This window comes from Teleopsis dalmanni, chromosome 2 (assembly GCF_002237135.1).
Source record: "Teleopsis dalmanni isolate 2A chromosome 2, ASM223713v2, whole genome shotgun sequence".
Taxonomy (NCBI): domain Eukaryota; kingdom Metazoa; phylum Arthropoda; class Insecta; order Diptera; family Diopsidae; genus Teleopsis; species Teleopsis dalmanni.
The window spans coordinates 56,660,103-56,683,444 of record NC_051847.1 but is presented as its reverse complement, the minus strand read 5'-3'; the positions used below and the strand labels follow the sequence as shown (position 1 = coordinate 56,683,444).

General features: G+C 31.0%; 4 protein-coding genes across 4 annotated transcripts in view; 2 read left to right on the top strand and 2 right to left on the bottom strand.

The window, feature by feature from the left end:
• LOC119674616 overlaps window positions 1-767 on the bottom strand; it is a 6,212-nt gene extending 5,445 nt beyond the window's left edge. Inside the window, exon 1 of the mRNA XM_038085763.1 lies at window positions 62-767. Coding sequence (XP_037941691.1) covers window positions 62-767 — 706 coding nt within the window. The remainder of the gene's footprint in view (window positions 1-61) is intronic.
• Window positions 768-1,028: 261 nt separating this feature from the next.
• Window positions 1,029-16,024, top strand: LOC119679714 (potential E3 ubiquitin-protein ligase ariadne-2). Its single transcript, XM_038092210.1, has 5 exons — window positions 1,029-1,113; window positions 1,397-1,716; window positions 13,872-14,419; window positions 14,480-15,295; window positions 15,359-16,024. Exons 2-5 carry the CDS (start codon window positions 1,662-1,664, stop codon window positions 15,503-15,505), a joined length of 1,566 nt encoding a protein of 521 aa, XP_037948138.1. The 5' UTR covers window positions 1,029-1,113; window positions 1,397-1,661; the 3' UTR covers window positions 15,506-16,024.
• A 2,148-nt stretch (window positions 16,025-18,172) lies between these two features.
• LOC119680261 (zinc finger protein 566) lies at window positions 18,173-19,682 on the bottom strand. Its single transcript, XM_038092986.1, has 5 exons — window positions 19,515-19,682; window positions 19,334-19,458; window positions 18,965-19,271; window positions 18,411-18,660; window positions 18,173-18,339 (listed from the first exon to the last, which is right to left on the bottom strand). The coding sequence occupies exons 2-5, from the start codon at window positions 19,394-19,396 to the stop codon at window positions 18,213-18,215; spliced, it is 747 nt and encodes a 248-aa protein (XP_037948914.1). The 5' UTR covers window positions 19,397-19,458; window positions 19,515-19,682; the 3' UTR covers window positions 18,173-18,212.
• A 1,023-nt stretch (window positions 19,683-20,705) lies between these two features.
• On the top strand, window positions 20,706-22,644 carry LOC119682306 (regulator of nonsense transcripts 3B-like). The gene is made up of 3 exons (XM_038095714.1): window positions 20,706-21,018; window positions 21,078-22,265; window positions 22,326-22,644. The coding sequence occupies exons 1-3, from the start codon at window positions 20,935-20,937 to the stop codon at window positions 22,617-22,619; spliced, it is 1,566 nt and encodes a 521-aa protein (XP_037951642.1). The 5' UTR covers window positions 20,706-20,934; the 3' UTR covers window positions 22,620-22,644.
• The last annotated feature ends 698 nt before the right edge of the window (window positions 22,645-23,342 follow it).

Genomic DNA, 23,342 nt, shown 5'->3' with positions numbered 1-23,342 from the left:
TTAATAAAATTATAATATTTATTGTCAATTCCATTTAGCATTAGTTTATTAAAATCCTTACAATTTTCTTCATTTGATGTGCGAAGATTTTTTAATTTTGTACACCAAGCACCACCTTCTTGTGTCTTTGCTACTAAATCTATTAATACCATAGGACAATGCATAACAGAGCTTAAATCTGTTTTACTAGCTGTTAAGGCAACTATTGAATTTGTGCGTGGATCAATACAAATACCAAACGGTTTATTTTGTTCCAAGACGTTGGATAGTGTTAAAATTAGATTTGTCATTTTGGTATGAAAATTTTTTTGCGTTATTGTAAAATTAGTGCCATCATAGAGTGATTCCATATATTTGTCAGGATGAAATTTGCATGGCCATAATTTATGCATGACTGTGTATTGCATACGTAATTTAGTTGCGGCACCGGGAACTTTAATTTTTTTAACATTGTCGATAATATTTGCAATTATATCAGGACTTAATTTCGCATTCTGTAGGTATGTTTTTAGTGGCAACTCGGCAAGATCATTAGATTTGCATATAATAATATTATTTTGATTAACACGTTTAAGATGTTGCAGCGTTGTCAGTGGTAGCAATTCGGCTAATTGTTTCATAATAACTGATATTTGTTTTTTATTATTCACTTGGCATATATAAACACTTTCCAATGGTTGGTTTAAATTATATGCATCCGATAATATAGCTTTTATTTTCACATTTAGATTTTGTTGTAATCTTGAACGTTTTGCACTTGGTTCCATAATGAAACATTAGTTTGTTGATTTACTTATTAAAAATTTGTTGAGAAAGTTAGATTTTAATTTTAAAAACTATATATAATTTGCTGTTTTAATGTGTAAACAAAGTTGTTAAAGCGTTTATTGACTAATCGTGCGCTAAACTCATATCAGCTGTTACGAACAGGTGTATCGATAATGCAGTACTCGTTGAAAATTGTGAATTTTAAATACAAACGCAACTAACTTAACGTTGGAAGAACGACGAGAAGACAGAAAATTTTTTCCTGCTATTGTTTGTATTTCTCCACGGCCGTTCAATCGTATACATGAATTATCTAAAATGTTTAAGTGAATAAAACAAACGATTGTAATATAGAAAATTTTCGATTGTAGATTGTAGAATAAAGTGTATAATTTTTGTTTAATATAAATGAATTAACTTTATAATGAATACGGTTGAAATATTATGGTAGTAAAAAAAAAAAAGAAATACCCCACGCAGTGTACTTCGTGATTAGTAAATGAAATGGAATTGTACTTAAAGTGTTCACTACAACAAATTGTTTATTAATAAATATAGTAAAAGTGTAAAATTAAGTTTAAATTATAAGAAAAATGTTATAATCTATATGTTTAACATCCATTTCAAGCTACAAACCACCCCATAGTGTATTTATGTACGTAGTGAGTGAGTCAATTTACAATTTACAACATCCACCACCAGCGCCAGCAATAATATTTGAACAGAAAATCTGTGTACTACAACCAACCTCACCCCTCTCTTGGTAGGAGTAGATATAGTGCACTTTACTGTGGTTTGTTTTAAAAAACAATATAGTAGAATATAAAAATATTGGTTTTAAATTTGCAACAACCACGACTCCGTAACATTGCTTCAAAAACAAGGCTGCTATAATGTCGGACATGGAATATTCAGACAACGACGATTATGATGACTACTACAATTCAGGTAGGTGCTGCACTTGTGCTTCTTTTTTTTTTGTACTTCGTATTTGTGTCTCCGCACAAGTGTTTATATATATACATTTATATATATTATTAAAATATAAATATGTTTTTATTATTAATTGATTACAAATTATTTGCTTTAAATAATTTATATTATTTAGAAAATTCTATGATTCATTTGTTCGTTTATAGATAACTCTATAACAATAAGGTCTAGAACATGATATACACAAGTGTGTCTTCAAAACGATATAATTATGAGATATTAATATTCAATACTATCCCATAAAATTAAAATAAATATCAGTTTTCATTGCAATCGCAATAAATCAGCAAATATTTAAAGTAAACTGCATTTTTCTTTGTTTTTTGTTTTTTCTTTTTACATTTTAAAATTAATTCTCATTTTAAAATGTTTATATAAAAACACTTGCCTCAATAAAAGTGGTTTTCATTAAAATGCATGCATGACATATTGCACTGACAAATATGTATATAGCTTTATATATATATATTATCTCTATATGTGCATATCACTTAATTTCTCAGAAGTTCGTGCTCAGCTGTTTTCTGGCAAAGAATACTTCATAATCTCTTCAATTTGTTGTAATTATTATAAATTCTTTTAAATATATATATGTATCTTGACATATTTATATATATATATATATAAATATGGTTTTATATAATATGCAAATATTATAAGTTTTTTTTCTTCATAAAAATAAATAGAAAAAGACAGAAACAGATGGGTCTAAAGCAATATGATATAGGAAGATCTGTATTGTTATATTTTGTTGTTATATTTAATAAATAATTAAATAAAATACAAAAAAACAGATTACAAGAACAGATTATTCAACAGATAAATTATTAATTATAATCTGTTTTCAAAATAAACAAAAAAATATAGAATGAATCAATTCAGTTTTAAAGGCACCTAGTCAAATTGACATACTAATACCGCGCCTTGACTATAATTAAATATATCTATAATCTATATCTGTAAACTATTGTGGAAAATTAAAAAAAAAATATAAGAAAATCACTTCAGTTTTGAATGTATCTAGTTAAATTACTTACTAATACCGCCTCTTGACTATAATCAAAAAAGGGGCTTAAAAATGTATTTGTCAAATACAGCTTTCAAGAAATTTTTCGAGTTTAGAGACTATATAAGCATAATTCATCACAAACATAGCCAATATGGAAAAAATCCAAATTAACATGAACATGCTCCAGTTTATCAGAAACGATAATCTTACTAAGTAGAGTCTGAAAAGTAGTAGGAAAAGTAGTGGTAGTATCGATAAGCCATTGATCAATAGGAATCATATTTTAGAACTTCTTTGCACAAGACTTTATAAGCATTATCCGTCATAAACATATCGAATATGTGAATAATTAAAACTAACATGACATTACTATAATTCATCGGAAATGAAGATTCTACTGAACAGAATTATAAGCGAAGTAGAAAAACTAATATAAGTGTTCATAAGTTAATGGCTAGTAGGCATCGGGTTTAGGTCCTTTTTTTTTGTACGTGACTATATAAGCACAAATATATTGAATATGCGGGGATAATTCAGGCTAACATTACAGTGCTACAACTTATCGGGAACGGTAATCCTGCTGAGCAGAGTCTGAACCGTAGTAGGAAAAGTAGTAATATGATTAATAACCGATTGGTTAGTGGATAAAGCGCAGATCCTTTTTTACACGAGACTATAATAGTATGATCCGTAAAAATATGTTACAATAATATATGAGAAAGTCAAACGAACATAAACATGCAACAGCTTAACAGGAACGAAAATTCTATTAAGCAAAGTCAGAAGTGAAGTAAAAAAAATAATGATGGTATTGATAAGCCATTAGTTAGTAAGCATCTATACCCAAAAATTAGGTAACAACGGGTCAGAACCCGTTTGTAGCCCTAATTAGAAGAGACACTTACTATGGCTCTTATTGCTAAAGTTCTGCTTTTCAACACTTATTTCAAGGAAAGACGTCAAATAGATCAATAAGTCTCTGAGCTAGGCAAGCAGTTTAAGTCGGGTTTGCTCTTAAAGTTAGAATCATTATTTATAATGGGTTATTACCAAACCGAAGAACAACAACAACACTGTAGTATATTAATGCTATATCTGTGGTTTTAAGAACGGGCGAGCCTACATCTCAGAGTCACCCGACTGGGATGTACGACGACCAAATGCCGATATCTGCGGGCTACAATAACAACAGCAGGGCTATATCTGTAAATGATCACTAGATTTCAAAATAATACTATATTAAGTAAAATAATACTAGAAAAAGTAAGAATAAAGTATTAATCTAAATACTAAATCCATTAAATCTGTGATTTCGTCTATTTCTGGACAAATTAGCATTAAATTTGGAGATCAACATAACGCACAATCTACACACACATATGTATAGCTAGCCGCAAATCAGCTTGCCAACTTTAGATCAGAGCTGGTTATAATTAGAGCTGCCTGAATAATGAATTTTTCCCTCAGTGATTAGCACCAAAACAAAATAATTCCATAGTTAGAAATCTTACTTTGATGAATAATATATAAATAAGTAAATAGGTACAATTGTTATTTATATATGCATAGTATCATAATTATTTTTAACATCGGGTTGATGTGGGTTCGAGTTTCTTTCACAGTATTTAGTCTTGATTTAGTAATTTGGAGTGTTAATGAGTTTAGTTTAGGTCTTGTACTGCGCCTCGTCATCGATTTTGTGGTTTTCCTGTTTTTCTGTGGTTTTATCTTTTTGGATAACGTAATCAAGCCATCATACAATGGTAATAGGTTGATAGTAGAGGTTGGTTGTTACATGGGAGTTAATATGATTTTTAGGTCATTAGTATTGAGTTAAATCTGTTTAAGTGACACTACTTCTGTTCTTGGTAAAATAAAGAAAGCAACCAATTTAGTGCATTGATAACCACTGTTTTCTTCTTAAGTTGGAAAAAGAATCACGCAAACCCAGCATTCGCTAAAAAAGTCTTAAGGCCATTCTTCTGATTGTCATATTCTTGATTTCTGACGTTGGATTGTTAAATTGTTATCAATTTCAAAGCAAACTTTTTATCTTGAATAAGCGCAAAGTTCTCAACTTAGCTCTAATGTATATATGAAACCATTAACAAAAATAATAATAACGGAAACAGCGGCAAAATGTAAACAGTTATAGAATGTCTAAGAATAAAATAATCTTAAATAAAATTAAAAGGAATAATATCAGAAAATAAGGATATAATTTATATAGAAATTTTGTTAAACATTTTTTATTTTTATTTTAAGTAATAGGCTATTAAAACACCCTGACCTAAAAGATCTATTGTGCGCCTAAAGGCCCAACTAGGACAATTTTAGACTACTTATAAATCTTGTAATTGCTGTGGGCTTAATTTTACCTATTTGACTTGGGACTAATATCCCGCTTCCAAGGTAATCGAGTCTACGTCTTGCCACCGCTGGGCAGTTGCATTGAACATGTTCTGATGTTTCCTTCTCCTCATTGTTAAACATACATATTCAATCATATCAGATAAATATAATATTATCATTACTTGGACACATTACCTTTTTGTTAATAAATTCTTCATACAAAAAGTTATATATGTATATATAATGTAGTAATAAACATTTTCGAAAGTGCTAGCTAACAGCTGCTAGCACAACTCAATACTGGGTTTCGGCCTGACATAGCATGTCTCCCTAGGCGCTTCTGTTCCGTGCGCATCTTCTCCAATCTCCACTTAATCAAACCATAGAATATACGGTCTAACTTTACGCTTCCACTTTCCATAATCATCTATTTTCACGGCATCACTAAAATAGCGAAACTGCTGTATGTTAATTTGCTGAAATATATGAATGTAGTGAAAATGCTCTTTGGGCTTGTGGTTCATTCGGATGCGATAGTTTTCGTCAACTTGTAGAGGATCAGAGATCTTACGAAGAACTTTTCTATCAAATACTTCCAATGCTGCTTTATGATTTTGTGATAACGTCTGCGCCATACCCACGTACAGTTGGGATAAGTGACCTATAAGCGTAAGTTTTGTTTATCGAGGAAGAGCTTATATCCTTATTACCTAATAAGCCCATAGTCGCAAATGTTAACATCTGATCTTTAGGCTGACATCGTTGTTATTTATTAAGGGCATGCCAGAAAGAAAGAAAAAAATGGTGGACAATTTTGTTAGATTAACATTTCTAAAGCTAATCTCTATGTAAATACTGTTAATGTTAATATAAAGAAAACAGTTGCAATAATAACGTCAGTAGCAATTTATAAAAATTGAATAATAAAAGTGCCGTTAAGCTTGTAAAATTCAATAGAAAACTTAGTGTGTAAATTTTCGTAATATTAAAGAAATTTTTTTCGAAAAATACCATACAGACTGGAAAAGAGTCCTTAGGTTTTGTTAATGGAAACAGTGTACCGCACAAAATTAGTAAATTTGTGGCAGTGAATTTATGGGGTATATACCAATAATAGTTAACGATATGAATGTTGAGATATTGAGTGCAAGATTCGCTAGCCGTCGAATCTCATCAGATAATAGTGAACAAATTAGTTATGGTAACATGATGGAAAGAAAAAAGAGAGAGAGATAGCAATAACAAGTGCTAAACTGTGACATATCAGTATTATGGTATGGTTCCAAGAATGGCCGGGTGGAATGTTATCAAATAAAGTAAAGAAATTAGTTATGACGACATCATGGAAAGAAAAAGGGAGAGATAGTATAACAAATACAAAACTGTGACATTTCAGTATCATGGTATGATTCCAAGAACGATCGGATCTATGTCCCGAAGCTACTCGTCGCCGGCGACGACCAAGTGCAGTTCGACACCTACTAAAAGAACTTCACAAGCAGGTCTCAGTGGATAACAACAACAACAACAGTATCTTGTTATGGTTTGAGAGCTTAAATATAATGTTATATTGTATATTAATGCATATAATAGATAATATTATGTCTATATCATATAATACATAATATTTATATTAATATATATAATACATTATTTGAATGCCCTACCGTAATGCATATACGGAATAGACTCCTGGCAATGTACATATATTTTTACGGAAGAGGCAATAAAACCACTCTGTAAAGTAGGTTCTATACTACTTTTTATTGATACAACATAGCTTAGAGACCTACTCTAAACCCAGAAGGGGGCACAATAGATCCAACGCACGCAGTGTCACATTTATTTTTATATTTAAACTATTAATGTCAAATTAAATATAAATATAAGAAATAAATACTGAAAAGACGGAAACGTTTGAATCGTTTGCAAAACCGCAGCTCCTCACTGAGCCATTATTGCCTAACATACTCTATTCATACGTACATATGTACATCGTATTTATAATGTGATGTGCTATGCTGTGTTGCATAGACAAAATATCGTAATTTTTCAAGTTCAATTTCATTTTTTATTTTATGCTTATTGCAGTGCTGCTGCTTCATGGTCAAAAGTGCTGCGGGCTTATGGAGGCCAAAACTTTATAACTATTCGAAATTGCTTTCTAAACACTACGCAACAACAACAACAACAAACGAAAACAAAAACCTACAATGAATGTTACAGCAACAATAATAACAATACAACAACAACAACGAGGAATTATCATACCAACAGATATTGTGTAATAAAAAAAAAAATCATAAAATACAACAAAAACAAAAACAAAAACAAAACAACAAAAGAAAATATTAAATAAATTTGCACGTAGTAAAAGTGAAGCCAACAAACTTTACGAACGTCAAAACCTCTTGCCTTACCTCATAGCGAGCACATAAACAATCCAACAACAACAACAACAACAGCAACAACAACGAAAGTAAACTTAAACGTAAACGTAAAGAAAATTACGGGCGAAACATAAGTCAAATGCAAACAGAGTGATAAACGTCATCGAAATAAATCGTTAGAGCAGAGCAGTTCAGTTCAAGGGGAAAGGCTTAAAGTAAGGGCAAGGGCAATAATAAGAGGCAAACAACACATGTATGCATGCAATTCGGTGCGAGTACGAGGCAGAACAGGCAATGCGACCAAAATGACAGTGCATGGCACAAACAGCACACAGGCAACACACAGGCAGCACACAAGCAGCTTGAAACAGACGTAAACAAGTCATGCACATTAGCAAGTAAAAAGGAAGGAAAGAAGAGGAAGGTTATTAAACCAACCATGCCAACTTGAAAATTCTAGGAGACATTTACATTTACTACGTATGTATGCATATATGTATGTACGTGTGTGGCAGAGTGTGTGAGTGCGGATACGAGTAATTTTAGTTACATTTTGGTTAGTGCGTACGAGCTTGTTTGCTTTTCTGCTTTCACAGCTGACAGCAATGCTATTCCCTGCTGGTTTTTTGCTAGCGCTAGAATAGCTTCGAGTAGATATGTTTGTTTGTGCTTTCTGTTCTGTTCTGTACTGTTCAGATTGAAGGGCACTTGCATGACTGCTTCGGCGTGTTAAACTGTCTTTAATTCATGTGTACTTTTTCTCTTATTTGATGCGTGTGTACGTAACGTAACAGGAAACACTGAAGCACCATAAATAGCATTCGATTTTACTTAATGAGTTTAGAATTCAGAACTTCTAAAAATTTCAACCCATGGAACTCTAAAAGAGTTTCCTTCGTGGGGTTTCTGTTATGCTTTTTTATATATGACAGATTCCAGTAACTAACACGTACTTACTTTACTTAAAATTGAGTGGTCAAGATGAAGCAGATGTAAGAATAGTATGTGACGAATAGGATGAGATAGTAGGACCTATTATACTTCTCCAAATTATACTATGGAATTAGATGTTGGTGAACGCAAGTTTCCATAGGAACACATATTATACTTATCCAAATTTTACTCATTTGTAAGGAAGTGACCAAGATCACGTAAAGTTGGAATTAGATGTTAGTGAACCGAAGTTCGAGATAGTTACACCTCTTATACTTCTCCAAATTATACTTACTTACCAGAGAGCGTTCAATATAAAGTGAAGTTAAAAATAAGATGTTGGAGAGGACAAATTCGAGTTGGTAACATCTGTTATACTTTTTCTTGAATTTTACTCACTTAAAATTATGTGACACCAAGATGACGTATAATTAGGAATAAGATGGTGACCGGAAGTTCAAGTTATAGTAACACTTTTTATATTTCTCCGAATTTTACCTACTTACTTGAAAAAAGTGACTATGACGACGTAGAGTTGAAAATAAGATGTTGATGAACGTAAGTTCAAGATAGTTATACTTCAAACTTTACTTAGAAAGGAGAGACCATGGTGAAGTAGATTAAAAATAAGAAGTTGGTAAACGCAAGTTCGAGATAGTAGCACCGATATAATTCTCTAAATTTCACTTACTTGGAAGGGAGCGACCAAAATAAAATGGACTTAAGAATGAGAAGTTGAAGAACGGAAGCTCCAAAATTTACCTACTTTGAAAGAAATGACTACGATGAAGTGGAGTTAAGAATAAGATGTAGGTGCACGGAAGTTTGAGATAGTAACACCAATTATACTTCTCCAAATTAGTAGTAGTAGAATTAAGAATAAGAAGTTGGAGAATGGAAGATCCATATAGTAACACCTATTACGGTTCTCCAAATTTTACTTACTTAGAAAGAAGGAACTATGATGAAGTAGAATTAAGAATAAAAAATTGGTAAACTCAAGTTCGAGATATTAATACCTTTTGTACTTCTTTAAATTTTACTTAGAAGTGAGCGATCAAAATAGACTTAAGAATAAGATATTAATAGATCAAGATAGAAAGGATTTGATGCAAATGTCACAACAGGTTTTTAACCAAAACAGTTTTAGTATACCAATATACCAATTAGGATATATAACTTACTTTAAAGATCTAATTTATTTAATTAAAATTTTATTGTTCTTTTGTGTCACGTATAACTTCAGGGCTCTGTCCCTTATGTAGTTTTTGACCGTGTCTCTTCTGAGGTCTCTTAGCCTATTATTCGTGCGGATGTCAGGAAATCTATTTTCAAACGTAAAGCTACTTATAGTGAAGTCATTTCCAAATCCGATTTTATTTTTAATATTAATTAAGTGAGCTATTGAGCTGATCATACTGCTGTTTTGAATATCGTTAAATACCCATTAACAATGGTCTTTGGAAACATGTATAATAATTATTACATAATTTTTGAACTAAAAGAGTCAGGACTTGAATCCGCATTTCAACCACTTATTTAAGTGTTAAAACTCTAAAAGTCAGCGTAAACCTTATTTAAGTTATTCAAATTTAGAGTTCTGGAAGTAGAAACCTTGCATTTACTGCGATATTAATTAGAATAAACGCATAAACCACAGCTATATAGATTAACTTAAGCATTCTAAATTATTTTTGATTTTTTAATATAAAAGTTATAGAAAACATTTTTGCTAAATGTGTAGTTCTAGACCAATTGAATTCTGTGAACATGTTTAAAATGTATGGATCTATTGTTTCCGAATATACATATAAGCCATAGTAAGAGAAATTATATTAAATATAGTAAATTGTTGTTTTTAATTTTTCAAATCTATGGTTTATAGAAAACGTTTCTTCATATAGTCACTACATTTTAGGAATTTGTACCTCTAATTGAAATTGTTACAAGATTTGGTACTGTCATTGAGAGGACGTGTTAAAATCTTAGTTGTATAGTGGGTTTGCTCACAGGTAATAAAGTATTAAAATAATAGTTGTATGGTAGGTTCACTCACAGGTTACTATTGTTTAAGGAACCACAATAGTAAGGAAGATTGAATCTTCCGTTTAATGATTCTGAGTTATGAGAAATGAAGTACTTCAAAAAGTCAATCTTGTTTACAATTTTATATTTTTTTATTCTGCCATTAGTCAGCTTCAATTGAATTATCTGTGAGATAACGATGATTGACACTTTTAAAATATTGCGATTCATTGCTTTCTTCAAGGCTATGAAGTGAATTTATTTCCTTCCTTTTGAAGAGGTGTTTCAACTCGTAATAAAGTAAACAAAAAAAAATTAAGTAATTCTTAAAAACAGAGAATGACCACCAAAATTGATTTATAACTGATGGATAATTTGTAAAAGTAGTGAAATTTTTCACTTCACAACAAAACTACATTGTAATGATTTTCTATAACATTTGCAGTCACACAGATAAACAAATGCATTTCATTACCTGACTAACGTAATTTGTGACCTTCATTCCATAGCTCGGTACTTGGGAGATTGTGTTGTACGGGTATCTGTGCGTGTACCCAAATTGCTTTCTAATCTTTACTCTTTTTGTTTCAGTGCATTTAGTTTACGATATCTATTTAAATAAAATCGAAAACCTTGAAATTAGCATAATATATACTTGTATAACACAAGTTATTCCCAAATTAACCTCTAATTTACTCGTACTGATAAAAATGATTATCTTAAGTCAGCAGAATAATGAAATAATGAGTTTGAATTCAATTAAACCGCACCATTTCAAATTTGTATAATATCTGATTTTAATAGGCTAAGAGTTAAACTAATTAATAGGAGTTTAATTTGTTTCTCCACAGTGCATAGTTATTTTCTATTATATTTTTATCTTTTCTGTATCATATAATCATACAATTTCCATTTATCACTATTGTTAATCAGTCATCGTTGAACTTGGTCAAAACATAGATAAAATTATTTCATTCTTCGATTGATTAAATGAGATTAAGGAATTCAATGCATTTTATATGCCAAGCATCGATGATGTCAGTTAATTTTGTTTCCGAACTATTTACTTATTTATTTAGACTTATTTATTTGGTTTTTAGATTATATTAGATAAATATAATCACAGCTATCGTCGAACTTGGTCAAAACGTAGATAAAATTATCTCGCTCTTCGATTGACTCAAAGAGATTGAGGCATTTAATGCCTTTTATACGCCAAGTATCGATGTTGCCAGTTAATTTTGTTCCTAAAATATTTACTTATTTATTTGGACTTATTTATTTGCTCTGTAGATTACATTAGATAAAAATAATTCCAGCCATCGTCAAACTTGGTCAAAACATAGACAAAATTATCTCATTTTTCGATTTATTAAATGAGATTAAGGAACTCAATTCATTATAATTTTTTCTTCTGATTTTTATCTGTAGTTCTCCAACAGTACTTCAGATATAAAACAACGCAAGATTAAGCAATAGTTGTTGGTTACAGTATTTGGCGACCTTCAACTACATTATTAACTATAGAACATAGCGAATATACAGTGAGAGTCATCAGTAACAGTATTCAGTAAGTGTTGCTTGTTCTTATGTTGGGCATTATTTTTAACATGTAGTATAGTAGATAAAATTATCCAGCTAATCAGCTGGTTACATAATCAGCGGAAAAATTCAATGTTTTGTATCTTCAAATCACAAAGGAGGAAAAATCAATGTCAAAGTAAAAAGCTACAATAAGTTAAAAATTCTAAGCCTTGAGAAAGTTCATATAAATTATGAATTTCTTTCTTTTCGAAATAAACCATTAGTTTGAGAAGACGTTAACTTCCCAAACTAATGGGCTTTGTTCGCCTCTATGGTTTTCCATTCAGTTACTTTAACTTAATTTTAATTTATTCTATTACTGGCATCTAAAACTGAAGATCGTAGATACTATGTCACGTAAACGATTTATTTCTAGGTGCCAAATTAACGCCACCTATATAGTCGGTACTCCCGAGGGAACAGATTCGGTGATGTACTGAGTGTATTAAAGCCAACATAATTAAATTTTAAATTCAGCGGACTAAAGTTAATTTAGTTATTGTTACACCTTTGCGATACTTAATGAAATGTAGGTGGTGTCTATTGTCACATAGACTGGATTTAAACTTATTAAAAATATTAAATTTTGAATAGGTTGGGTACCAGAATATACTGTTACAATGACTTGAGCGATTGACTTATCTAAAACTAAATTTTAAATTTACTATTCTGCCATAAATCGAGTATCAATAATATAGCTGCTAACATGTTAGCCATAGAAAGAGGCTAACACCAAGATGATTTGAGTAGGAACTAAGGTTACTACACATACCGCTTTAAAAAATTAAAGTTATTTAAAACGATGAAACCGCTTGTGTGTAGATTTCAAAACATCTCCCAATTTAATATTTTAGATTAACTATTATATACTTCTATCATATGCGGGGAAAGTAATTATATCTTAAAAGGATGGTTTTATATGTAGACTTTTTCGCGCAGAAAATCACAGTCTACGTAGTGGACTCTATGAAGACTATGCATCTATATTATTGTGCTCCAGAATTTTTTTGTACTAGCCAAGAATCATCAACCTTAAAATATTAAATACAGTGGCATGATGTTCAATTAAAATGGATATCAACTGACGATAAAACAACCATTCAAAATTTTTTACATAAATAGAAAAAAAATGTCTTTGACTATCTCAAATTTTTAAAATTTCTTTATAATTATAACAATAACAATGGTACAAGCAACCTTTCTGATCCTCAAAGAGACGCCCTTGCTCAAAACAACAAAGCTGAACATACTGTTTGATAACTTATTAACGTACATTGATCTGGGTGGCAAAGTTATATTTCTGACTGTCTTGGATAACCGTAAAAGGAATCACAAGACATATACATGTGTTAGGATGTGTATAGGTGATGAATGACAGTGCGAGAGGAGAGGGCATTGTCTAAGAGTACGAATACATGGGGGATGGTTGGCTACTTAAAGAGAGTATCGTGATTTCTGTAGTTAGTATCCAAATGTAGATGGGTCATATACCGGCATTCATTAAATTTGCATTTAATTTGTCCTTACATTTACTAACTGGTTGTTGTGGCATCTAGAACATCAGACGAGTTTGATAGACTTCGTTTTTCATTGAGGGGAAAGTTATAACCAAATATATGACTTTTACTGGTATCAACGGAATTTTCTAATGTCGCGTTTATCATTGTATTATTTTGGAACGTGTGTTGAGAACGCTAAGCAACCCCTGAATGTCTACCTTAATTCAATATAATAAAAATATTATCCTATATTATATATAAAAAGAATTCTATTAATTTAATTTTTGCTGCTTTACTCATTACGTGTTTATTTTGTAGGTGAAGACTGTGACGTGGAGCATCTTGATCCTAAAAAAGCAGATCCTGAATATTTTGAATATGAATGCTTAACTGTTGAAGAAGTGGAAAAATTATTAAACGAATCGGTAGAAAAACTAAGTACGTTACTACAAATCACACCTTCACTGGCAAAAGTGCTATTGCTTGAACATCAATGGAATATACAGATTGTGGTTGATAAATACCGAGACAACGCTACACAATTGTTAATAAGTGCACGCATCAAACCTCCTACTGTAGCAGAATCATCAAGCCAAAATGTATCAGGCGCAGCGTCAACCAGTGCAGCGGCCAAGGATATAAGCAGTGGTAGTGCCGCAAGTAGTGGGAGTGTTGGAAGTGGGCATGGTCTTTTAACCACATATTTTAAAACTGTAGCAGGAGGTAGCATTAGTACACCATATCGTAGCCAAATGTGTCCCGTATGTGCCACAGCGCAATTGGGTGATAAATTCTATAATCTCTCGTGTAATCATTCGTTTTGCCGAGATTGTTGGTCCATGTTTTTCGAGACGCAAATATTTCAAGTAAGTCGTAATAAATTAGCATACTACCAAATTGCTTATTGAATATATTTTCATTTGTAGGGCATCTCTACACAGATAGGTTGCATGGCACAAATGTGCAATGTGCGTGTTCCCGAGGATTTAGTACTCACGTTGGTGACACGTCCACTTATGCGAGACAAATATCAACAGTTTGCTTTTAAAGATTATGTTAAATCACATCCAGAATTACGTTTCTGTCCAGGACCCAATTGCCAAATTATCATACAATCTCGAGATATACGCGCTAAACGTGCTATGTGTAAAGTATGCAATACCTCATTTTGTTTTAAATGTGGTACGGACTATCATGCGCCAACGGATTGCCAAATTATTAAGAAATGGCTAACCAAGTGCGCCGATGACAGTGAAACTGCTAACTATATAAGCGCCAACACCAAAGACTGTCCTGAATGTCACATCTGCATAGAAAAAAATGGCGGATGTAATCATATGCAATGCTTCAATTGTAAACATGATTTCTGTTGGATGTGTTTGGGTGATTGGAAGAATCATGGCTCAGAGTACTATGAGTGCTCGCGCTATAAAGTCAATCCAAATATAGCGAATGAATCTGTTCATGTGCAGGCGCGTGAAGCTCTCAAAAAATATCTACATTACTATGAACGGTGGGAGAATCATTCAAAGTCTTTGCAGTTGGAACAGCAGACCATTGATCGTTTGCGTAAGCGAATCAATGAAAAAGTAATGAAGGGTAGAGGTACATGGATCGATTGGCAATATTTGTTCAACGGTGCATCGCTGTTAGCAAAATGTCGTTATACACTGCAATATACCTATCCATATGCTTATTTCATGGATACCGGTTCACGCAAGGATTTATTTGAATATCAACAGGTATGGAGACAACAATATTTATTAAGTTTTTGCATAAACTGTACGGAGTATTTACATTTTTAGGCACAATTAGAAGCTGAAATTGAAAACTTATCTTGGAAAATTGAACGTGCCGACACAGAAGACTTGGGTGAGCTCGAAAACCAAATGGATATTGCTGAAAAACGTCGAACTACATTGCTTAAAGACTTCTTCGCGGTAGACGTGTAAACACAACTTGTATTCAATTGGATAGCATAGAATATATTGAAATCGATTTGAATGCATTGTGTGGATGCGTGATCATAGATAAAACTAACCAATAGCGGATTTATTGCAATATAACGCATTGCGCCAAATTTAGTTATGTAGCCATAAATTTACAAGTGAAACCTGTAAATCTATACAATTTTTAATATTGCAGATATTCTAAATACTAATTTCATAGTATAATTCAGTACCTTTTCATTTTAAAATAATATAACATAAGCCTTTATGTTTAAGTATTCTTCAGAGAATTAGTTTAATTTAGATTTAAAACAAAAAACATGATCTTCATAATTATTATGATTTTCTGAGCTTCCGTTTAAGCTTCATTTCGCAATAATATATTTTAACAGGTTTCCTCTATAAAGTTTTAATATGAAGCAGCTATGACTTTAGGCATTAACTAGGCATAAGTTTTAAACTACGAATATATATAAACATATATATAATATTATTTCTTTTTACTGCAAAAGAAATTTTAACATTGAAACAAGAAAAAAAAAAACAAATATATATTATATGAATTATCATTAACCACTAATGAAATAATTAACACAAATATTGTGAAACTGATAAAAAAAATTGTGACTAATATTTTATATTTAAAAACAAACATAATTTTCAAATTGTAAAACATAAAGAGTATTCGATAATTTATTTAGCTTTAATATTTTTTATTTAATTTTAATTGCGTTTATTTTTTAAAATTATTTTTATTATTATTATTTGTTACATGTTTCTATTTATAGTTGCGCATATGCGAACGCCAATTCGTTTGTGCTTTGAAAATGTAATATATATATATATATATTGATATATATGTATATATATAATTTGTATGTGTATAAAAAAAATTTACACATTGACTGAAACTTCATTTCAAATATATTTTTAATGTTTGCTTATTAATTAAATGCATTTTAAATTATTTTTAATACGTAAGGTGTTCTGTTAAAGCATAACTAAACCCTTCAAAATTTGATATATCAACGTTAATCTTGTTGTTGTGACCCGCAGGCGGCTGTAAGCAGATAACATATCAACGTTAATAGAATGTTTTTGTTGCAGTAGTCCGCAAGAATTTCTTTGTGAAGTTCCTTTTGGGTGTGTTGAATGGCACTCGGTTGTTGTTGTAACCCGTTAGGCAGATAACATGAAAGGATGTATCCTTCCATCAACATCTCCCAAAGAACGGTACTTGGTTGTCGAGATTGACGAGTGGCTCTAGGACATAGGCTCGGCCGTTGTTGAAACTAATAGCATTTGGTGATCGAATTTAATGCGTAGCTCCAGGTTGTAGACCCAGCCTGTTAATAGCTATCTAATTTCATATACGACTTACAATGTGTTGTTGTTGTTGTTGTTGTAGAAGTAGCCAATGGAGATCTTTATGGTAGATAACATGAAAAAAATTACAAATATGAATATGTAAGATATGGTTAGGTAAAGGAAGTGTGAAAAAAGAAGCAATAGCTTGAGAACAAGAGGAGTTTGTTAATGCGTGAGCTTTATATTGAAGCTAACCTGAATCAAGGCTCATTAGCTTCTTTAATGAGACGTATGTATACTGTAATAGTTACGGTTTGTAACTATAGATAGCTTGATCTAATGCTTGATCTATAGCTTGATAGGTACCTGTATGCCTTTCGCTAAGGACTTAGAGGTTTACGCTTAAAAAAACATTTACGTACCTCTCTCAATACTCACTCCTTTACTGCTAAACCGGTTATACAAAAAGTTGTTTAGGTTACACCCTTGCTCCAATAACCACAACAGCTACAAAAACTGGAAATCATATATGGTTACTCATCTAGAGTTTTTTGTCTTACACCATTTATTGGAACCTCTAATGATTTAAGTTTGTTTTACAATGAATGGTTATAACTCAATTTTATAAAGTCTATACACTTGTGCTCTGATGATTGTTAGCTTCCGCAAAAACCTAATTGACTCTTGAAGATTCGATATCAAATCCATTATCATAGGGCCCCTTTATGATATATAAGGAAAATGTTTTTGAAAAACTTTGAGTAATATCCTTCAACTGTACTTTCTTATTGTTATTACTTTTACGAATATAGTTCAGAATTACTTTCCTAATAAAGCTGAATTGTTGGTTTGACTAATTTGTCTTCATATACATTAATGTTTTCAGGTCTCAGATATTAAGATCTGGAAACTTTTCTCAGAAGGCTTACTGATCCTGTAAGGGTGTTAAGAGAATAGTTCAAGAAGATAAAAGAAAGACTAAATCTGGACTCTATTCGTCTAGTTAATGGAGAAGATCACTCCATTAACTAGTGACACATCTTGTTGCTAACAATAATTATAGTTATTTTTTTAAGTTCTTTACTTTTGATAGAGTATGGTGGCATTGCATTAATAGTAGTAACCTATTATTAAAAAGCAATGAAGTTGCAAATTGATACATTTTTCATCTTGATTTTAAAAATTAAAAACTTAAGAGTAAAAACAAATACTTTCTGTGAGTACATGGAAAAAATTTCATGTATTAAACAAAACTTTAATAATTCACTTATGTTAATGGTATATATATATATATATATGAGGATACAACTTAACTTTCAGTATCTTAAATTCAAACATAAAATTTTATTCTTAAACTCAAACTTAAAATTAAAAAATATATTTATTCTTGATTATTTCAATTTTATTTTGCCGTTTCTACTACTATTTCTTGAAAAGGTTGATCATCCGTGCCTAAACAGTCCTCTTCATGTAATTCAAACTCAGCAAAAGTGCTGAATATGCTACGACATACTGCACATTCAAAGTTACTGCAAACATAAACATAAATTAAAATTATTATTAATGAATGAATTTAAATTGTTTTTTTTATGAAACTTACGCTGGTTCATCGGGTGGAATCAACACTTCATTCAAAACGCTGGTAACTTCAAGGGCATCACTAACGTCAACAATACCTTCCTTAACGTGAGTGGTTAAATGTCTTCGAGCAGATTGCAGTTGCATAAAATTTTTGTCACAAAGTTTGCATTTATAGGGTTTTGCATTAAGATGACAGAGGATATGCTTTCTGAGATTAACGCGCTGTGAGAAGTAGCGACCACAACGTTTGCAACGAAAAGGCTTTTCACCTGAAAATGGAAATTTTTATTAATTTAATATTTAAACAATTTTCAAATCATAAAATATTCTAAGGTATAATAGAGGTTTATTACTCTATAGTTAAGTAACTAATTTAAATAAAATTAATTCTCCTCCGAAAAGATATTAAATGGTTTTGTTTCGTTTTAGACATGACTGAGGGTTTATACTAATGAATCTTAAATTTGATATTTTTTTTCAACTAGCTTAATATTTAGAAACCTTTTCCCAACAAGAATAACTGACCCATATCCCGTATCCTTATGCTTAAAAGAGAAAGATTTCTATAAGTACCTGTATGTGTAAGCTGATGGCGTTGCATATTGCTTTGTTGTGTGAAGCATTTGGCACAGAAACTGCATTTATAGGGTCTTTCGCCACTGTGCACGGAATAATGTCGCTGCAAGTTTACAGCTTGCGCGAATGCTTTATTGCATGTAACGCACACATGTGGACGAACGTCATTATGCACCTTCATATGACGTTCTAAATTTCCATTATTACAAAAGAATTTATTACATATCTGACATTCATATGACGTATTATGTAGTGTATGCACCTCCTTTTTATGCAGTAACTGGTCACGTTTGCATTTGAAGGACTGAAATGAATGAACAAAACATAATCGTATATAGTGAATTATTAATTTAAAGTGTAAATTACCCGTTTGCAACGCTTGCAACTATAATTTGGAAGTAACTGATTATTTGTTTCTTTATTTTCCATGTTTAAAAGTCCTCCATTAAATATTAATGTTTCGACGTTGAAGCTTTACTGTTTTGATAAGTCTGCAAAGGATTTTGGATAAGAATATATGATATTTAACACTACACTTAGTACTTACATAGTTTCTTCTTTATAATTTTGGTAAAAGTTTAATAATAATTAATACCGTGTACATATTTTCTTTTTATTACTTGCATTTATTCTGCCATATTTCACGTACTTTGTAAAGGAAAATAAATCAATTTGTAATTTTTTCCAGCGGTGGCTTGTTTGTAAAAATCAGTTGTCAAATTTTAACATATGTTTTGCAAAAGAATGCACAGCGACATCTGCTGGCTTTTTATGTAAGTTATTTTAATGAAATTTACAGTAACTGCCTTAAGCTATGATACATTATTCACAAAAACTACATTTTTCTGAACATTACATTAATTATGTTAGGCCACGTTTAGACAATTGTACTTAACTTGAACAATATGTAGTGATGTGTGTCATTTTTCATACAAAATCCTAAAAAAATACAAATAATATTTATATAATAATATGCTAAAAACATTTCATAAATCTGAGTGTAAACATAAGGTCTGTTTCACGAGCTGCTTGTAGTAAAACTCAAATAAAATACAAGTAAAGTACAAACTGAGAGCGTAACACAATAAAGTGTCAAATTACGCTCTTTAAACAGATTTTCATGGAATAGTATTGTATCAAGTCTGGTGAGAATACTAGTGCCGCGCAAATAAACAATACAAAAATTTAAATTCAAACCAAAACAGCTGATTTACACATTAACACAAATTTTACTTGAAATAAAATGTACGTGTAAAGTCAGTGTAGCATTTTCAAATTTTGACAGGGATGTTAAGTTCTCTCAGATACTCTCATTTACTCAAACATTTGCAGATGGAAAGCGCTTAGGTATACACAGGAACAGACTTAAAGTTTTAAAACAGTTTCTAAGCCAATTAAAGCTTTCATTTGAAATGCTTATAATATGGTGACTCGATATTATGTAAAATTGCATAAAAATAAGCAATAAATTAATTAATAAGATATTATTGCATGTGAATTTGATTATTATAGTATATTAAGAATTTGGAATCATATATACTTTCATTTATATATTAATTTTTTAATACTACTAAAAAAAATATTTAAAAAAAAACAAATTATTATAGAAAACATTTATATGTAAAAAATATACATTATATACATTATTCTCTAACATAATATAAATAAACTATATTTATATTATACTATATTATATTATACTATTATACTATATTTAAGAAATTACTCATTATTTTATGTGAACACTCTTTCAATTTATCAAATAAACTTGTCGCAGTGACACCTGTTGGTAATTTAGGTGAAATATAGTATTTGAAGTTGAATTCGAAAATACTTTCAACAGCTGTTAGAAAACATTCGAAGGTGAAACGTTTATTCTTGGTAATAGCGTTTCAAACATTTTAATTTTGATGAAACTTCTACAATTGAGATAATACATCTTAAATCAAATTTATTTTTGAAACAAAATGTCGAGAGATAAATCATCAAGCGAGAAAGGTGAAGGGGAAAAATCAAAAAGCAAAAGAGAGAAAACAAAAGCTCCTACAAAGGTTCGTTTTCAAAACAATAATATTTCTAGTAATATTTCTTATGCGCCGTTTTTATATAGCTTGTCATAAGGCATTTGCCACCTACAATGATTGAAACAGAATTTAAAGAACAAGTAGCGCCAATAGCAGATTATGATTACTTCTATTTTTGCGAAGCGGATTGGTCTTTAGGTTCTGAAGCAACTTGTCGCGCACACATTTCTTTTAAGAATTTAGAAGATGTCTACTCATTTGTCGACCGTTTCGATGGCTACGTCTTTGTCGATACAAAAGGTGCTGAATATATTGCAATAGTGGAATTTTCACCATTTCAAGGATTTGTGAAAAGTAGATCCCGCGGTAGAGATAATAAAGTGAACACTATCGATAGTGAACCACACTACCAACAATTTCTTATTAAATTGAAAGAGGACGAAGAAGCATCTGCTAAACGTGGTGAAAGTAAATTAGAATTTACGCTTGATCGAAAAAAGGATGATAGACTTAAGTCGACACCGTTGTTGCAGTATTTAGCACAGAAAAAAGAGAAACGGCGTGAGGACCAAAAAAAGCGAATTGAAGAAAAACGCAAGCAACGCGATGAGGAAAGAAATTATCAATCACAAGTTACTTTAAAGTCTAGAGCGAAAGAAAAAAATTCAGATGAACGTGATAAAGCGATTAATAATCAAGAAACAGGTAAAAAAAATAACAAATGCAATGATAAACAGGATAAGAATAAAAACAATAATGCTGATCAACGTTCTGGTACTAACAATAAAGAGGAACATAAAAATTCGCGTTCGAAGAGGCGAATTGAACGTAGTTTGCGTCGACAGGAAGCCTATCACAGGCGTGTACGTGACGAAAAAGAAAATATATCTAAATTAAAAATTGCAACAAATCCTGAACATGCTAAGAAGCATGAAGACAGCGTGGAAAAACAACAACACAATGAGAAACAGTCTGATAAAAAAGTCGACACTAAAGAGGGAAAAAACGATGAACAACGGAAAGTTGGTAAGAATGTTGATGACATTCCTGTTAAAGACAGCAAGAGCGAAGATGTTCTCACAGCACTTGTAGAAAATATGAAAACTGTATCACTTGATGTTAAGACTGATACAGACGTTGATAAAATTGTTAAAATACACGAAATTATAGAGACGACAAAAAATACTAGTGGAGGTGATAGTGGTACGAAACCTAAGCAAACATCTTTAACACAAAAGCAATCAGCTGCTGAGGAGCGTCGCATACGTAATAAGGTATTAAATGATATTGTTGAAAAGTTTTATACAATATTAACACATTAATAAATTATATAGGATCGTCCTTCAATAGCTATTTATCAACCTAAAATTCGTTCACGTGACGGCACTGACAGTAAAAATGGTAAGAACAACGCATCCAATGATTGTGAGTCTTATAAGAAGGAAGAGCCACGTGTTAAGAAAGTGTCGCGTTACTCAGAACGTCGTAACGAGCGGCGAGCAAAACAAGAAAAACAGCAATCAACTGAGACTAGATCTAATAATGAAGCCGAGCCAAGTCCTGTTCCATTCGAGGGCAAAAATAATGAAAATAGCATTGAAACTGTTGACAATTCAAATGAAACTTAAGCATATTTCTTACATTTTTTTTTTATTTTTAACTAATAATGTAAAAACCTTAAAATTAAATTTAAAAATTATTTAAAATTTATATTTTTTACTTGTAAAGTTGTATAATAAAGTTAAGAGTTTATATATGCTATTTGTGCAACATGTAATAAATTATTCATTATCCTTGGCACAACCGGGATATACTCGAATGTGCATTTAAAGTGACACTGTCACCACAGCTGCGATTTGCATTTAAAGTAGTTCAGCTTCATCGCATCAATGCTGTTTATTCTTCCTATACGTATAAGTACATATTAAATTTGCTTGAATTATTAAAGATGCATTTTTCCTATTTCTAGAATACAAAGCAGTATATAATATGTTGTATATAAATTTAATAGTTTGTTATAAAAAGTGCTCTCATGTAAATGGCACTTTCTCAAAAAGCGACATGCATTTCGTTTATTAACATAATGTATCTCCCTTAGACACCTTTTATATGCAACTAGAAACTTTTTGAAGGTAAGCTATCATAATTATGCAATTTGCTTAACGTTTTTCTAATGCAACATTATATAGCGATTATGCTTTTGTTGGCTGTTGCAAGTGCTTCAAATAATCAAATTACAGTAAAAAGAACTTCAAGTGCAATTAAAAGAACAAAACAGTTTTAATGTGCAATCAAATCTTATCACAAAAATAATTAAAATAAAAGTTCTCTTTGAAATAGTCTCGAAGGAC